Genomic DNA, 19,540 nt, shown 5'->3' on the forward strand with positions numbered 1-19,540 from the left:
GGAAAAATCATATAATGTACAAATTAAGTACTCATGTTCAGTATTTTGTTGACAATCCTTTGCATGCAATTACTGCCTGCGACCCATTGAACCCAACAGATGCTGGGTATATTCTCTGGTGATGCTCTGCCAAGCCTGTACTGCAGCCATCTTCTTGTTTGTTTTGAGATCTTGTCATCAGGAAATGAAATGCATGTTCAATTGGATTTAAATTTGAAGATTGACTTGGCTAGTCAAGAATTTTCAGTTTTTTGTCCCTGAATAATGTTTGCTATGCAGTATGTTTGGGGTCTTACTGTATGATGAAGCGCCATCCAATGAATTTTGAGTCATTTGCTTGTACTTAAGCAGACAATATGTTTCTGTATACTTCAGAATACATTCTGCTACTGCTGTCAGCAGTAACATCATCAATTAAGTTAGCCAGTTCTTATAATGATATATGATGATATATTTTATGATGTTTAATTTCAGGCAGAGAGCTATACAGAGCAGAGCCATTCAATTACACCAAACCCAAATGTACTAGTATTTTCATTAAACATGATTAAACTGACATCAGTGTCCTGACTGAACTGGTGGTTTGTACCTTGCAGTGAAGCCTCTGTAGTTCGGCTGGTGACGTATTCTGCAGATGGTAGTCTCTGATACACTGATGCCTACCTCCTGGAGAGTATTCCTGATCTGTGGGACAGTTGTTTTGGGTTTTTTCTTAATATGGTGAGCATTCTTCAGTCATCCACTGTAGAAGTCTTCCTTGGCCTACCAGCCTGTTTGCTTTTGCTGGGCTCACCGTTGCTTTCTTTCTTTTTTAATGATGTTACAAACTGTTGATTTTGCTAAGTCTAAGGTTTTTGCTATGTTCCTGACTGATTATTCAGATATTTCAGACTCATAATAGCTTTCTTGACTTTCATTGATCTCTCGACACCAATAGCAGACTCCAAAGGCAAATTTAAATCACAGAATCAATAGTAAACATTGACAGCTCTCTTATGCCTGCACAAATTATGTGATGGACCACACCTGACTAACCAGAAACACCTGTCAAACCATTTTTCCAATACCTTTGGTGCCCTAAAATAGGGGGACTGTGAAGTTGCCAGTAGCACCTGGCATTCAGCTTCCATGCACCACCATCTCCAGTACCAACTAGCCGCAAACACATCCCTTGCATCTCCATCACCCATCTTGAGATTCGATTGCTTGAGTCTTTCATCTTGTGGAGCCATTGGAGGGCTCTATGGTCTGTTTCAATGGTGAAGTCTTTGCCAAGCATGTAGTATTTGAATTTCAAATCCAAACTGAAGTAAAGAGCTCAAAGAAGACGAAATGCTTCCTCTTTCCAATACTTATGGAGAGCACCGTATGTGTTCAGTTCATGGTTGTGTTATGTGGTGATTATTCAAGGATAATTCACAGGACGTTTTATTGAGGATTTCATAGCCGTCACCTTGTTTTCAAGTCATGCAGTCAGAATTGCACTTTGTCCAACTTGAGACTGCACAGATACACTGCCCCCGCCTAGCCTCACCTTAATTCTAGTCAGCTTCAATCTTGAACTCAAACAAGCCCATTAACTGGCCATGCTTGTCACTGGTTTGAATCTCACCACTGGTTTGAATCTCACCACTGGTTTGAATTGCGACATTTCAGCTTTTTTCTTTTTTTTTTTTATTAATTTGTAAACATTTGTAAAAAAATAAATAAAAAAAAATCACTTTGACATTATGGGGGATTTTGTGTAGATCAGTGTCAAAACGTCTCAATTAATTATATTTTTAAGTCAGGTTGTAACACAACAAAATGTGGAAAAAGTCTAGGGGTTTGAAAGGCACTGTACATGTACATCAGTCCAGAAGATAGATGTGTATGGACAAAACATGTGAGAGTATCAGAAGATTCACAAAAGTTATTCAAAAGGATACCTAATTTATTGGACAATAAGAAACTTTTGGGTAAAACCCATGTCTTACTTCAATCTATATTTTCATAAAGATTATTCCCCAAAAATATAGCAGGGGTTGAATATACTACAGTATGTCCCTTTGAATTGTATTTCTAATTACTTGATTACTTGATATATTTTGAAGTAGTTAGGGGGCAATCATTATAAATAAATGTTAAATCAGGGTCAAGTGAAGGTAAAGTACAATTTTTCCCTTTGAGTGACGATTGAAGTAGAAACTTGGCACCACTTGGGATTGGATCAAATACAGTACAGTAAAACAATATTAATGTAAAAATGCACAGTATGTAAAGAGTATAAGCTGGTCACCAGCTAAAACCAGCATGAAAGTGCCCAAAACATATTCTAAGCTGGTCACCAGCAAAACCAGCATTAGATGATTCGGTAACATTTCATTTTAGTGAACACACATTAAGCACTAATTTGTAGCTTATGTGTTTGCTTTCTACCCAGTTCCTCAAGACACACACACAGCCACACCCACACAATAATGTTATTAATGTTACCTTGAGGTTAGAGAGGCTAGCAAATAATCACAAGGTCGCTGATTCAATCCCCGGATGTGACCCAGAGATTGGAGGGTTGCTGAAATCACACCTAACTGGCCAGCTACTACATGACTTTATAACATGAGAATAACAATACAGTAGCTGGTCTAGGCAGTTTTTTTCAGCAGGGCAAAAAAAATTTGGCCTTGCACCCCCAGACACAGCATGATTTCGTTATTGTTGTTAAATTACCACTTGTTGTTTGATAGCTAGTAAATCTACAGTAGGCTTCCAGTGTAGAAGTGAAGTAGTTGTTCTAAAAGCATTAGCATTTTGGGGTAACCCTGCTAACGGCTAATATCGGAATGCTAGGAGACTAGGTTTTAAATAGAGACCAAGGAAAGTGAATGAGAAATGCACAGCAAATGGTCCGCCAAGCGACTTTTGTAAAGATACAGCTGTACAACAACCTCATTTTCTTAATGATATCATACAATAGATTAGTTTTAGTCTTAGTTTTCTATGAAGTTATTTCAATCTTCCATTGAGGAGAAATGTGAGTTTGAATGAATGCAGCGCACATGTGTACCAGTACACAGTGAAACAGGAAGTATGGAATGGTCAAGGATTGTAACAAGAGGGTTGCTAGTCAATAGCAACTTCAGCTAGCAGTTGGTGTTATGTGAAGCTCTATGGGAAATGCTAACAGTGCCCTCTCTTTCCTACTTACTCTCTTTCTACCCAGCAGGCTAGAACAGCATTTGTTTGCAAACATTCTGATCTCTCCTATTGGTACACGATTTAATTAGGAGAATGTGTTGTTTTTACTTTACCCATCCCAAAAGGATAACTATTTAATCTGTTGAATTATTCATATTTTACTTGATGAAATGACTCAGGGGAGACACACAAAATCAACACAATCAGTGGATGCCTATTGGTGGCTGACTCGCCAGAATATCAGACTGACCAGAAATCCCAACATGATCCAGTAAGGGTGCCTTTGAGAGGCTTCAGGAGGTCCAGGTTAATCTGGTGTTGTTGGACCTCCTGATCAGATAAGAGGGTTTGTGTTTAAACTGAAGATGAGGAATCAGACTGGTAGGAGGAAAACAAACAAACAAAGCATTATTCTACCCCCATCCACTGAGAGGGTTACGTAACCGTGCAAATGGATGGAAATCTAAATAGAACAGAAAATGTATGAAAAACATCACACTTAACTATATTAATTACCCCAGAGAGTGCTGGGGAGTGACTGAGTGTAGAACTCGGCAGAGCTGAGGCATGGGTTGGCTACAGGGGCGGTCTGATTGCCTATGCACCTCCCCCTTTGCTCCTGTGTGAATGTTGCTGAGATGGAGTAGGCATAGAACTATAGATCTTATATAACTTGGCTTCTCTGTAAATGGATACTCCCTACTTAAGCACCTACGCAGGCTAGCCTCACATCATCCCACTCTCAGGCAGGTCAATGCATTCATCAGAATATGGAGTCAGATAGGTGGTGGAACTAATTGGATGCTGGAGCTCAAGTCACACTCTCTCTAGCAGTATCCATCTTAGCTAGCCCCACAACATCCTCTCAGGAGTCAAACTCACTCTGAGTTGTCGTGCATCTGCAATGGCTGCTTATATTCTTGACATAGGGAGGCTTCAGCGGGGAGTTGATGTCTTTAATTGTGTGCCAGATGCTCTGGGGAAATACTGCCACGAAGTGAGATGTTTGGAGGAAAGCGAAAGCCCCCACCCCTCCCTTTCATCTCCTCTCTCTTTTTCTTTCTTTCTTTGTTTTGTTTTCCACCTTTCTTTTCCTCTCTTTCCATTTTTTCTTTCCTCCTCCCTCATTTCCCACCTCCACTCTCTTCTGATACTCTCCATGATCTCTCTCTCCACTCCCATCATCATGTCTGTGTGCCCCCTCCGCCCCCCTGCCCAGTCTCCTGTGTGCGAGCCTGGCACTTCAGTGGTAGAGGCCCCGTCACTTCAAAGCCATCGTTTTAATTAATCCAATTTGGTGAGAGGCAGTTCTAAGAGGGCACCTCGCGTTCAGGAGAGCGTACCAGGGTGGCTGATGGGAGCCCACAGATGTGGCATGAAGAGAGGAAACCATTACCCACACTCCACCACTCCTCCATAAGTGGGGTCTACGTGGGGACGGTCGGGTAAACTCTTAACTCTCTTTATTTGAATGACACCAGGTACATTTTTTCTTTTAACATTATGTTTGTGTCATAGCATCTATTATGTCTGTTAATTAGATTATGCGTCACCACATGCTCTACATTACAACATGCAACCAGAAAATATGCAATTTGTGATTTAGGGCAACATACTGTAAACATTTAATACTGAGACTTTGGTTACAAAATGTATTTTATTAAAAGCTACATGTATTGAAATCAAAACCACTACATATCACAGTATGCCTCTTGATTCTATTTGATTGATGGCATGTTGGAGATTTGAGCCGCTGAGCCAGTCAGTGATTGTTCCTGATTTATTTTAATTGTCTCGACAAACGACTGGAAAATATTACAGGACTGGCTCATAACGATACGCTACATTATCATTACCTTTCCAATACATGAACTGATTACACAGGACTGAGAGGTATTGGTGTGATTTGTTGTTAATGGCCTTCTGAGAATAAGTGTTGTCTTATCCCCTTTCTCCCATGCACCCGAGCTCATCTAATTATTCTATTGAATAATTATAATGCTTCCCTCCAACTACAGATAGTGTGCTTGTTAATCAGTAAGTGTGCCTTTGTTGATAAATGTACTGTAGCCTACATAATGTACGAATTGCGAAAGTATGAATTCAATAGTATGAGTTGTAAATAGTATCTGCATTACTTATATTTTGCTCACTGCTTATACAGTAATTTCTGCTACAGTTTTTGTTCGAGGAAATTCAAGGTGGTTGAGCAACAATGTCACAGGGAGGTACTGTACTGAAAAGAACCAAAGCAGTTGTGTTGGTCTCAGGATGGTTGGGAGAACAGGGGTTCTTCCTCTCTCATGTAAGCTTCATTTTATTAGCGAGTTAACAACCAGAGAGGGAAAAGGAAAATGCCGGTGTTGTGGCACATCAGTGTGTTGCAAGGGATTGCAAAGGGAGAAACATTAATAAATAAAATTTGTGAGGGAATCATGTTCTATGCATTGGAAAATGGCTTCCTCTCCTTCATCACAGAGATGTTACTGGATTCAGATTCCTGCCTAATTTAAACATTAACACAAGCCCCACTGATATCCCCCTAATTAGATAATTGATAGAATTTGACTTCATAGAGTAGATGTACCTACTAGACTACTAGACGACACATCCATATATGACAGGTTCACACACAGAGAGGGAAAGAGAATAAGGGCATGGGGGTGCTGAGGAGAGATAGTGGAGAGTGAAGGGAGGGAATGACTAGTTGAAGAGAAGAAAAAAATTACAGTCTTTCTACATTTCCTGAGGCTTTTTTTCTGTAACTTGCAGTTAAAGGCTCTTGACAGACCAGTCCAGACTGTGAGTTTAGATTTTTCACTGTCAAACACACTTTGCATTTTACAGTAACACTCCACTACAGAGATGCTGCATGTACAAATTCCACATAGGGTGATCAAGCTTCTGTTTTTTCACAACATGCAGACAGAATATTTAGTGTTATCAGTATGAAGGTAAATTGATGACATGATGGTGTGATTTGCACATCTAACTTATTTTGAGAATTAATGCAACAACACTTGCAAGCACGTAGCATGATGTGTAAAGAAATATGGGGTAATGGGGCACTGTCTGTCTACCAGGCTTAGCCACTCTGCGTCGTGTTGGACTGGCTGTGTTGGTTGCCTCGCATAGTCACATTACAAAGAGCAATCTGGTGATGGTCAATGGTGTTGCTATTTATTGCTCTTAAACAACAAGCACTTTGGGTTCTGTACTCTCAATAAAGCAATTTGGGTTATGGGGCATACAAGCCCAGACTCAGAAATATGTTCAAACATTCATTACCTACACCAATGTGAAATCGTAGTTGTACAGTAATTACAGTAGCTAGTACAGTAGCTTACAGTAGGATGTTTGCTATTAGCTCTCAAGCTAGCAACTTTTAGCCTTTTTACAATCAATCTAAAAGTTCTAGAACAGCAAGATCCAGGTCAAGTCCATACACCATAAACTGCACAATGTAAACATAACTGAACCAACATATTGAAACAGGCAGCAATGTTAACAGCTAACAGTACTTTTGCTAGCAATTGTAATGTTGCTGCCTGTCTCCAAAAATAATACACAAACAAACATGAATGAGCTCCCAACCAGAGTTCTTGGTTGAACACGCATTGAACTCGGTCCTTGGTTGTTGTGCACACTTATCCTCGCCCACTGAGACATAGAGCATCACCCACCGGACGAAATGGCGTGAAAAGAGAGTCCCATTTTGGGACAGGTTAATCTCTAAATTAGTGCCAAAACTCAGAGCATGCAGATTCAGCATCAGCAAATATCATTTTGAGATTCGCCAGTCCCAAGTTTAGTAAATTAGTTGCATTCATTGTCAAATTGAGTTGAATGCTTGCAAATCTTATTGAATTTATTCACATATCAAGTTACATGTTTGCAAGTGTTGTTGCATTTATTCTCAAAATAAGTTACATGCTTGCAAATCTTTTTTGCAACTACGAAACTGATTGTACAGGTACAACTCATATTTTACATGATTGGTACTGTAGCTTGTGGGCTATTTACTGTCCCCATGATGAAATCGGTGAGGGGGCTATGGATCGGTCTCTGTCGATTTGTATGTCACAAAATTCTGTTAAATTAATCAAGCACTACACGTTCTGTTAACTTTTCAGTTATGAGTAATTGTAAAAAATTCACACGGAGGGGCTCCACCTCCATCACCTGAGTTATTTAAGCTGACTGTCATTGTAAGAAGTCAGTGTATATTTGTCTGTAGCTGTAGAATCATCTGTGTCTTCAGGATTGGTTGAGTAGAATTCCTTAAGTGTGATTGGTTAGTTTCTGGTTGATTGTCAGTTTCTGGTTGAATAAGTGAGATTGGTTAGTCTGTCAGTTTCTGGCTAGTATCTGGGTTTCTGTTGAATAGCTTTGATTGGCCATCTGGCTGTGTTTGAAGCTCTTGGTAGCTTGATTGGGCTAATTACTGTCTGTAGGATTGCTGGTAGGTGGGAGGGGCTTACACCTCTGCTAGGCAATCAGCCATCCTAATCGCCCACAGCACGCGTGAGCGTCAAGATGAAAAACAGAGCTAGGACTAAAGACCCATCTCTTCAGGTTACAAACTGACCTCTCCACCCCATAACACCCTATTGTGCATTACCTGAACTTCTGACGAAAAGAAGAAAAAAACAACTTGTTTTCTTCCTTACTATGACTGCCCGATGGCACTGGTTTTACTTATGATGACTGACATGGCCTTTTAAGAGAGCGTCACAATCCATTTAAGCTCCTTGGCTTTTTTTATTTTGTGTTCTAAATAACGCAGAAATGCATCAGAGGCTCAGCACACAGCACAGGTTAATGAAAAACAGGCCACAGAGGACTGAGCAGTAAGCCATAGGGAATGTCTTGAAGCTGCTACAGCAAGTATTTATTTATCTTCACCAGTCATGAGAGTCTGTAATGTCTATGCTCTTGCACATGATAAACGATACCTGTACATAGATTTTTGATCTTTTTGATATGTGCAATCAGATTCTGGTTTTGTGAGGATTCAAATCCTATTTGAACACGTGTACAGTAGACCAGTTCTTCAGATCTGTCTGTGTTACTGTATGTGGTTCTGTCGTGGTTGTTGGTACAAGCAGGAGTTGTGAGGGCTTGGTTTGAGAAGCAGACGTACAGTATAAAGAACACAGAGAAATGACAATATGAGTGTACTGTATATTAAAGGAGTAAAACATGAGAGAATGATCTTAGGTGGAGACACTGTTGCTCTTAAAACTTTTGCAAGCCAACAGGGTGACTTTGCGTCAAGCATGCAACTTTCTGTGTCACATAACCTCATACATCACTCAGTCTAGATCATTTCCCCCCCAAGCACCACAACCAGGAGTGGCCTTTCATCACTTTAATACGCCATCTCCTGACAATGTTTTCTAATTATCTTCTAGCATGCTCAACAGTAATTATGTAACTATTTACTACAACAAGTGAAGGACACAGCACCATAAATCTTTGAAATCATTAAATTTCTGGTAAGTACAAGGATAGTGCTTAAACATCATACTGTAAATACGCCTATGTACTGTACGACACAGGAGCGCACAATAATGTTTGCTTCTTGGCTCTACAACCCTCATTATAGCAAATGTTTTAGTTCCCAAAGGAGAAACTGAGTTCTTAAACAAATATACCAGCCTGAATTCCTTACCCAATCTTATTTTGCACCAGAAGAGAGCTGACTTCTTGATCACAGCCTTCTCACTGAGGAAAGTAACTGACAAAGCAACAGATAATTACAGAGGAGGCCAACTGTGATCAGCCAATAGGGCCATTTCATAATTCTTATTCAATCTACCCAGCTGGAAGAAGACAATTTGATGACACAGGGGTCAGATCCTTTTGAAATCTGGCCTGTTTTTTTATGGGGGATTTTCAGGCTCTGCCATTTACAGATACAATTGGTCCACTTGTGGTGAATGTGCAAATGGATGTACAATTATTGATCAATATATTTATTGATCTTACATAAGAATCGCTAAACATCAAAGCAGGCAATTGAAAAGGTCATAAAGGGCCGTCTTAGGCATTAGGAAATACAATCAGACACTGTAGCTTTGGCAGGATTTGGTCAATTGTATATATATTATTGTAAAGTGCAGTAAGCATACCATTTTGTCTACAGTATGTTCAGTCTGCTTTAGGTTTCTGAATGTCTTCATTCAGATGAGCATTCATCTATAAAATATTGTGTTATTCATTCATTGTGTTATTGTACAAGGTTGGACTCCATTTTCATGGATTTACAATGGCTAAAAAGGAATTGATATAAATTATTTTATAGTGCCTCTTCTTCTTTGTATCATACTTTCTTTTGTGATTTCTCACAAAATGTTATCCCTCAATCTCCCACCACCCAAACTCATTTGGACAGAGTGTGTGTTTTCATATCTTCCCTTCTGCTTGGCAGATGTGTTGCAGTTCAAATGGGCCAATTTGTGACAAGGTCGGCACAGGGGAATTATGGGAGCTAATGACCCAGTAATCCTTGTGGGAAGCGCACAGAAAAATCAAACCAAATACATATTGTGTATCCACTGATCCCTCTCCCTCCCCTTTGTTTCTGAGCAATTACAGCAAAATAACTTGTCTTCCAGTTTCCTATTCTCTGACAACCATTCCCTCTCATGTTGCACATTTCTGGATTGCCTACAGTAAAGGCATCTGTTGTCCACAATAAACCTCTATGAATACATTCTGTAATAGTATGGAAGTCATCTTTTGTTTTATAGTTCACCTAAATTACAAAATCACATATTTGGTTCCTAACCCTGAAAGTAGTCTATGGACAAAGACAGACTTCAATCTAAACTTTGGTTCTGTTTATCTTGGCACTGTAACTACACTAACAGCTAATTGGTATCATTGTTAACAAAACCCAATGCAAGTCAATACCCTAAGTTAGCATGTTTGAAATGTCATGCTAAAATCATCTCAATTTCATTTAAATCAAGTTATTAAGTCTCTTCAGAGAATTTGAGATGATTTGGGCATGACATTTTAAACATGGTTACTTGACTTGCATTGTAACTAACATGCTAAGAATTAGCTCTTAGTTACAGTGGCCAGATAAACTAAATTAAACTAACTAAACTAAACTAAATTGTTCATTGAAGTTTGTCATTGCCTATTGTCTAATTTCAGATTAAGGAACCACATATATGATTTTGTAATTTGCATGAACTTTCCTTGTTTTTTCAAGCCTCTTTTTAGTTAATTTTGGCAACATTCAAGAGGTGAGTCTGAGAACTGTAGTCCTCTTGCCCTTGCTGGTTTCACACCCTGATTAAACATGTTCCACCTGCAGCTCATTAATTGTCTTTGCCTTTACCCTCTTGGCTTAGGCCATACACTCATCTGCATTGTCTTTGTTGGATGCAGTACAAATACATCTGGAAAAGGGGGAGGGGTCTTCTTTTATTATATAATTGGATTTTAATCAGATACATTGTGGGTTAATGAGCTACATCAAACAGTAATGGGAATAATTTGCACACCGCATGGCCCATTGATTCTAGTCACCCCTCTCAGCCTAGAGCAACCATTATCACTCCACAACCACACTGTTAGAGTGTTTTGCTTTCCCAGGTGAAAAATCTGCGGTTACTTCAAGAGATTCAGTCAGTTTGCCTCTCAAAAGCTGCTACAGGATTAAGCTCATAAAAAGGCTAGGCAAACAACAGAACATCTCCTCCGGTTTACAGAACTTCTCGGACATGAACAAATAATCATTTGATTGATACTGTATACAAAACAATATGATAGCTGTTACATTCGTTTCACTGTCTGATGCGTAATTTCCAAATTAAATGGATTCTATGAAGAGGAAACGTCCATGGGAGAGCACAGTGGTGACCTTTCACAGTGGACAGGCCTTTGTTGAATGTCATTGATTTTAGTGGCAACATAATCGTGTTCTTTTGAGGCAGCGTGGCCGTTTGTTGCAGCAACACAGATGGCCACAGCTGTAGACACAGTGGAGGGGGGCTGACATTTACCTGTGGGTGTTGATATGAACAGAAAGGCAGTGTGACACTGGCTCTGATGGAGGTTTCACTGACCCGGAATGGCTGCCCACCTCATTGCCCTGGGAGATAGAAACTAGACAGAAATGCCTAAACTGTATATATGGCGTACTCGCCAGAGTTAATAAAGGATAAGTTTAGTGTTGTGGGTCATTTGGGTTGTAATTCAATGATGGTCATGTTCTGCAAGGTCTCCCTACTGTATGTAAGCATTTTGCTTACCATAAAGACAGGCGCTCACTTAACTCCACAGAAGAGCCTGGCTCATCTGTCTCACATGAGACAGACTCTGATCATCTCCACACTCTATTCTATTTCAGCATGTTAAACATGTATCCAGTCTCAAATGGATCTCAATGTCAGATCAGACAGCAGCTGTCTCATCTCTTATACAAGTGATTTGAATTAAACTGGTCTGAAACCATCAAAACATGGTAGACAGGTTGGTAGCTGGTAGCTACTGTACTAGTATCATCCGTCATGTTGATGTCATTACACTTGATAAAAAAAACGTTTTGAGTAAAATAATGATACAGAAGAATAAATGTATTTATATATGATCTTAAACATCACAACAAGCATTATTGTGACCTACAGTACACTATGAGACTATTTTATCATGTCATTTTATACAGAGAGAGCCTTAGCCTTCACTTCTCAACTTTTCAAACTATTTCCAAACATTAAGGACAGCAATTTGGAAAACTAATCACAGGTATGACCAAATTCAACAGGTTTATAATGGATCATGCATCATAGCATTTTCAGCTGTTTGTATTGATTTCTTGCAGTGATACTGTACAGTCCAGCATTTTCCCACTAATTTCATTCTTTTTCTGGGGTCTGGTCACTGTCCTAATCAGAAAGGCAGCATGAATCCATCAGCTCAATTTAAATTGCTGCTGTCCTCCAGGGGCGTATAAGGTAACATCCCCACTATAAGTAACATGGGAGGTAAACTCTTTCATCAATGGTGTGAAATTAATCTTTTTCATTTTGTTAGTTATGCAATTAATAACTTGGTAAATTACAAGACATACCGTAACTACTATAATGTTTTCCTTTATTTATTTAGTAAAATTTAGCATATCAGTACAAATGATCTGTACATGGTGCTCCTTTCATCTGTCTTTTGGGATTGTGAACTTGACATGACTTCTCATAATAACAGCGAGACGGCAATTATCTTTGCATCCTACCAACATCAGATAAAAGTGTTGGCCTATAGTTGCCTCTGAACTGGACATGAAAGGAAATCAATAGGCACCACTTTGAGTCAGAGAACAGAGTGTTTGTATGATGACAGAGGCTACTGTTATATCAGCGAGGTCTTGTTTATGTCCGTCCCCATCGCTGGCCCTGTCTTAATACTCACCACACCTCCGCCACTCTCAAAGAGTGATCTCTGTCCAGCTCTGACCATTCACACTGTATTGATGAGCCCAGCGATGGTGGTAGATTTACTGTCTATACTGGATGAAACTTCCAGCAGATACAGTGTTCTGGCCATGTCTCATTTACCATTTGTAATGCTATTGGACTCTGGAGAATTGCCAATATACTGTAGCTTACATCACTTTTTGATGCCCTTCCCCCCACTTTATTCCAGAGAGAATTCTCACATTGCAACCTGTCTACGGATCAAACCAAATGAAGAAAAAAACTGTATGAATATTGCACTGGCAGTGTCCCTCATTCCTAATTAACTTAGAGCTGGAGGCCTACAGAACCTCAGCCCCTTCCAATAGAAGATGACCTAACAACAATGAGGGCAGACCCCAAGGGCCAATTACATAACACTCATCATACAGTAGCTTACGCTTGTTTCTATTGCTCTTGAGTTTTAGAATCTAACAACACATTTCTATGCACTGCTGCCTCCTCATTTGGCTGCACAGTATGTGTTGGGAAGACCTTGGTATACCTAGGCTAGTGGAGCTGCCTGCCAGGAAGACCTCAAAGAAAAGTGGTCCCTAGTGAGATATTTACACCCCACCACAGATTGAAAATGTTCTACAGTGGTGACATTTATGTTGCTGTTTAATTGTTCCAACAGTAGAGTCATGAAAATAATGAGCTAGTGTGTGTACAGGAATCAATTAGCATGAACCTGTGTTCCTCCACTCGTACAGCTCAGTCTCAGCTCATCTGTACAGAGAGCAAGGCCACATCTGACTGTGTGTCCTGGGGGCAAGTACTAGTCACGCAGTGCATGTAAAGAGTGTGGATAAAGCGCCCCTCAGAAGGCGCCGACATTGTTTTGATTGGAAGGTGGGAGGATGATGTTTCCCTGGCAGCATAAACACAGAGTCAGCTGACCCTGCTCCGAGCGTTATTGGTGGTGGTGCTGGCGGTGGAGGTAAGAGGTGTATGTGGAGGAGTTAAGATGGGGGGGGGGGGGGTGGTAGGGGGCCTCAGTGTGCTCAGAATCAGCCCCAGGAAAGCTGACAGGCACCCTGGCAGATCTTTTGATGGTGAGCTTTTGGAAAATCATCCATACAGTGATGATGTACTGCTGTTGAGCTCACTGACTCTTTTTTTTGTTGATGGTGGTACATTATGTACCTTGGTGGGGACTTATCAAGAGGCTACGGGCCCCATGAATGATGATGTTTAGCTATTTCAGTATACAATTTAACACTTTTACAGACCATCCAAACAAAGTTTTTTGTTTTGAACAATGCCAGCTCAGAGGACTCAGTACTATAGTAATATAGCTAGTCAATGTGTAAGGTTTCAAAGATTTTCTCCTAATCACCCTGACTACCATACCAACACATAAACACCTTCTTCACACTACAGTAATTCAAGCACTACTGTTTCCAGTCCTCAAGGGTTTTTGTAAAGGCTGGTTCTCATACTCATACTTTTTATTACAGTTATTATCAACCAACTCCAGACCAACCAGTGTAGAGTTTAAATAACCAGGTGAGTAGAATATTTGATCATCAACTTCATAAACATTCACCAGGGAGAGGAGAGTACCAACTAAAGCTGTCACACCTGAGGATTGGGTATACTGTATACTTGCTTTAGTGATCCACTTTAATTTAGACAGATATGACTTTTAGTTGTTATAGAGCAGTAAACCTGAAGGGAGAACAATGAGACAGCATTAGAGGGACAGCCTTCTCTGATCTTTCTAAGAGCACAGGTGAACCCTGTTCAAACAGCAGCTGCCCAGCCCACTAGTCCGTGACCAGGCTTGATTTGACATTTCCTGTCAAAATGTTTGATGCAACCTTGACTCACAGTTGATTGGTAAACATAGCTCGCCTCTCAGAGGAGCAGTGGTTTGACTAAAAGACCACAATACTACAGATTCTTTCTATTTTCTCCTGTTTTCAAGATAATGTTCTGTTGTCGACAGATTTTTGTTTGTGAAATATCTGACAAATAATGTGAGATTATGTTGAATTTTGAGAATAAATACAGAATAATATAATTAATGTTGGCAAAAGCCCAACCTGATGAAAAGGACATGCTCCAGAGAGTTCTCGGAGTGTTTTCCTTGAGTGACACCAATGACCTACACTGTGTAAACAACAATTAAATGTAGGGGGTGGGGGGGGGGACTCAGTGTTAGCTGTAAACAGCTGTGATGACTCTATAGACAGCATTGACTTGTGTGCAAGTAGTTCCACAGGACCCACACCTCTCTTCCAAAAGTGAGCTGCTCTGTGTCTCCATCATTCCCTATTTTTTCAGACATGCCCCCTAGGGAACGTCTAATCTCATCAGCGCTGATTATCCTGCTCTCAGGAGGCTGTCCTGCTCAGTCTAATTGTGGTATGGTGGACTTTTAGGAAGTATATGCCATCTGTAATAGGCGGATAATGCACTTGATTGGGTCTGCCTGTCTGGTCATCTGAGTAGATATGAGGAGGGGCCCTCTGGGTTTAGCACAACACAACAGACTGAACACCTTGGGGGTTTTCTTGAGTCTCTTCTAACATAAGGTTAAGGAGCTCTGAGTTCTCAACTGTATTCTGTGGATGCTGAAGAACAGACAGAAAGACAGGCAGGCAGGCAGAGAGACAGACATACTCTTGCATCAAAGGAAGGTGAGACATAACATTTATGAATAAACAATGTAACAATGAGGCTAGGAGCAAGGAATAATAACTAGTCAGTTGTTCAACAGAGGTAAGAGAAAGACACATTGATGTCATTGCTTAATGTACTGTTCACATCCGCAAATTGAAAGTAAAGATCGCAAGGTTGATTGGGAAAAATTTGACCATTTAAGGGAAAGGTTATGAAATAGAAGTGAGATGACATTACTGGTTCAGGTATGAAACTGTTTGGGGAGTTTATTTCTCCCTTCCTCCTCAGTAGAAAGCCAGTGGGATTATTCTGGGAGGTGAGGGTCTTTGATATTTTATTAATCAATAGGAAAGTGTGTGCAGAGAGAGGGAGAGAGTGGAGGGTGGGGAATGTGCACAGAAACCCTTTGATTTTCTGGAGCAAGTATCACCCCATTTGCCAGAGCGAGAGAAAAAAATATTGAGTCATGGCTTTTCATCTGTGTCTATTCAATGATTCTGTGTAATATTCTGTGGGATAGAAGTCTGACAAAGAAGAAAACGCAACAGGAGGTCAATGCAGAAGTTAAACCTATGGATACAGTCTTGCACAACTGACCATGCATTCCACATCTCATATTGGTTATGCACTGTATGAAGTGTTGATAGATGGAAAGCATGTTCCTTCACCTGAAAGTCTTGATATCTTTGATGTCATTTTTGTAAGAATTTGATTTGCCAGATTTACAGTGATTGTATTCATCATTCATGTATTGATTTTACCGTTCAATATAATCATTGAATAGCTTTCACAAGGAGAAAAACATTATATTATATTTATAACATAAGATATACTATAATTGTATAATGTACATTATACTGTATGTGAATTACAATATAAAAATAAATAGCTGACATAAAATGACATGCCTATTTGTATTTTTTGTGTGTGAAATTACTTTATTTTACAGTACACCTAAATTATTCTAATTCCCATCCTGTATGTCCATCATCATAATCAGAAGACCTTTTAGCTCCCATATTGATAGCATCTGAGTGCAGCAACGGCACAGCTAATAACTAAGAGCTAAATTGCTAAATGACTTTGAACCCACAATGTAAGGTTCAGTGTGGTTCATTTCATAAGCGTGTCAATATTCAGCCTCTAATGTGTCATGCATGGATGATGTTTGGTCGACTTTTCATTTAATCTCCCTGTGGATTATTGATGCCATTAGTACATTAGAATACAGAGGAAAATTAGCAGCCCATTTCAATCACACCATGGCCTTTGTTAATGAAAAACAGCAAATTGGACAAAAGGTTGAGATATTTACCCTGTTGGTTTGTTTTTCAACTGAATTAATTGTGTTCAGTTTATTAATTGGGTCTCAATGAAGTGATGATCTTTGTTTATGACTAACAGGAAGGTAGCACTCTGGAGAACTGCAGCATTTTGCAGAGATCAATGTTGCCCTCTGGGTGTGTTGTATGGACTGCAAGGGAGTTTACACCCTTATCAGTGCATCCACGCATGTGCTATTGCACAATGTATTCATGTTCAAGAGCCATTTGTGTGTAAGCAATGTCCTGGATGATTGTCAGAAACAGAATACACTACATGGCTTTATTCTGTTTGTTCACCTTGCTTCTACTCCACAAGATCATAAGGAGAAACACGGGGTAATCATGTCATTTAGATACAGTTGTTGTTTACAGTAGAATGAATGCATGTAGACACCTCATCCACCAATTATACAAACACCCTGACCATTGACCAACCAACCCCACTAGTGTTTCACAAGCAATGTGTAAAGAGGACACACACACACAAATGCACACACACACACACACACACACACACACGCACGCACGCACGCACGCACGCACGCACGCACGCACACACACACACACACACACACACACACACACACACACACACACACACACACACACACACACACAGAGAGAGACTCATTTGGGCAAGATAAGTGGTTGCGCAAAAAAAATCCAAACCTTGGTAAGTCTCATCTCACAGTTAAACGTGTGACCTGTGCGGAATTAGAGGGGTATCGACATGTGTGTCTCAATTAAAACGTAGAGATAAGAAATTTGAGTAGAATTGTCTATTGGGTCATTTTTCGTTCTTGTCCATGTTGTGCTTGTTCTGTTCGGTGCTGGAATTAACCGCTCGCGGTTGAAAACACCTCATCACTCCTAAAGAGGTTGGAAATTTGCTTGTGAAATTCGTCAAAAGGTCTTCAATAAACAGTACTTGCTCAGACATTTAGCGTGAATAAGTCTAGTGCTTCGAATGAGGGTGCATCCACCTGAACCCAATACAGTCCCCTTAGAAATGTTGCCCTATAGTATTCCAGTCAGTTTCCCTTTCTATTATTTAATGTTAGAGCATTTACATGTTTAAATTCTCCAGATATTACTTTGGACTGTCAATAAGCTAAAACAATGTTTCACATAAGTCATTGTGACCGTGCGCGTTTCTGGAGGCGCAGTTTACACGGGAGCTGTCCATTTGTAGTGGTGCTGAAACCAGCATGGACGCGCTTTTCCACTAACTCCCGACATCATCGTTTCTGTTTTGCAGCGTGAAGTCATCTATCACATTGAACCCACTCATTCATAAACTTTTCTTTGCAACATCCAAATACATTTCCTTAAAATATTTAAACATTTTAGATCGTAAGACAAAATGTAAATCTGATCACATTATCAGAACTCTCTACACCCGTTTTCTGTGCTACAAAACGAAGATTGAGCGGAAAGGAACAACACAAGGCCTTCAGGTGATTGGTTAGACTTGCATGACATCATTAAAACTCCGCGTTCTCGTTGCCTGTAAGTCTATGCACTTGAAAAAAATCAGGCTCTTGCACATGAGAGCACATCTGGCGGAGTCCGAACTGCTTCATTCGAGAGAGACACTCGCACCTGAGCTCGTGGCGTTTCGGTCACCAGTCACTTGGAATGGTCATCTCCATATGAAGGCTCTGATATCTGCGGAAAGACATTATTGACATGAAAAAGCATGATGTGATCAAAAATGTGAGAATTATTCTGAAGTCGCGCAAAAATAAGGACAGCGCTATCCTTGAGAGAAAACTTCTCCGAGTATCCTTCATTCAGAGTGGGATTTTTGCCTGTTTGAGCACCATCTAAACCATGCAACATGAATGTCAGTGAAAGCACTGGAGCTGGCGGTCTTGTGCCCTGGGACTTTAACAGTAAGTTATCATACATTTATAATGCACTTTTTCGTATTTCAGATAAACAAATTCTAACACAAAAAAATCAGCGTGCTGAAATGCAATGCCCATCGACATTCGATACATTATGCATAATTCGGATCATGCGCTTTAAAAATGTCGCTTTGGCAAAGGCTACGTAAACTTGTCTTTAAGTTATCAACAGAACATTTCAGAATCCCAAAGGATATGCTGCACACTAAATTGTACTAGTCAAAATCTATCTATATCATCATTTCCAATCCTAATAATTTCAATCTCATTTAAGAGGCACTTTATCAAGTTGATTCAAGTTACATTAGGCTGATGTTCTCTACCATATAATCATATAATCATTCCTTATGATTTCCACAATCTGATATACTGTAGCATAGTGATCGTGAAAACTGCGCACGAAACTACCACAGGTGCGTTCTGTGAAATTTTTGATTGGGATATTTAAGAAATAAGCATACAAATAAAACATATTTAGAGGTTACAATATTGCTCAGGATTCTAAAACAGGGTCATTATAGCGGCTGTATTTTAATCTTGGAAATAACCTCACCAAACTCAATGTCCATAGTTGATGAAACCTCACCCTTGGAACGTTTGATTTTTTGAAATGCATTAGTTTAGATTATATTTGATGAGGGTAATATTCCCACTTGGAAATTAGTGCTATAGTTATGATGGACACACCTTTGCGCACCTGTTCAGACCTATTTCAAGATGCAGAAAGCCCTCTGATCTGTTTCGGATAGTCTACAGTCGTACACTGTTGAGTTGATATGCAATGTCACTTCTATAGCATACAATTGACAGTGCATAGGGTGATAAGTGAATTTGTTGAATAAGGTTCAAGGGGCAACAAGGAGAGGTGTAAGCTTTTTGTATAGTAACATTGACACAATGTGACACCATTTTGGTATCATTCAGCTCCTAATTAAAATGTCTGACTCAAGTGCTTTTGTTGAATGCAATTGTGGTTTGCAGAGATGTATGCTTCCCCATGACTTCATCCTTATTCCCATAAGGGGAACCCAGT

The 19,540-nt window shown here is 39.8% G+C and overlaps 1 protein-coding gene across 2 annotated transcripts in view; it reads left to right on the plus strand.

Annotated features, from left to right (window-relative positions):
* The window catches only part of LOC310801031 (muscarinic acetylcholine receptor M4-like), a gene marked incomplete at both ends in the record, with an annotated part of 96,216 nt that overhangs the window by 68,273 nt on the left and 8,403 nt on the right, over window positions 1-19,540 (plus strand). The window contains one exon of one of the 2 annotated variants that reach the window (XM_083664975.1): window positions 18,438-18,492. The exons of the other annotated variant lie outside the window; for it this stretch is intronic. Within the exon in view, the coding sequence (XP_083521101.1) occupies window positions 18,438-18,492 (55 nt within the window). Of the gene's footprint in view, window positions 1-18,437; window positions 18,493-19,540 lie in introns of those variants that run through there. 2 annotated transcript variants of the gene reach the window in all.

This window comes from Argentina silus (assembly GCF_951799395.1).
Source record: "Argentina silus genome assembly, chromosome: 2".
NCBI lineage: Eukaryota > Metazoa > Chordata > Actinopteri > Argentiniformes > Argentinidae > Argentina > Argentina silus.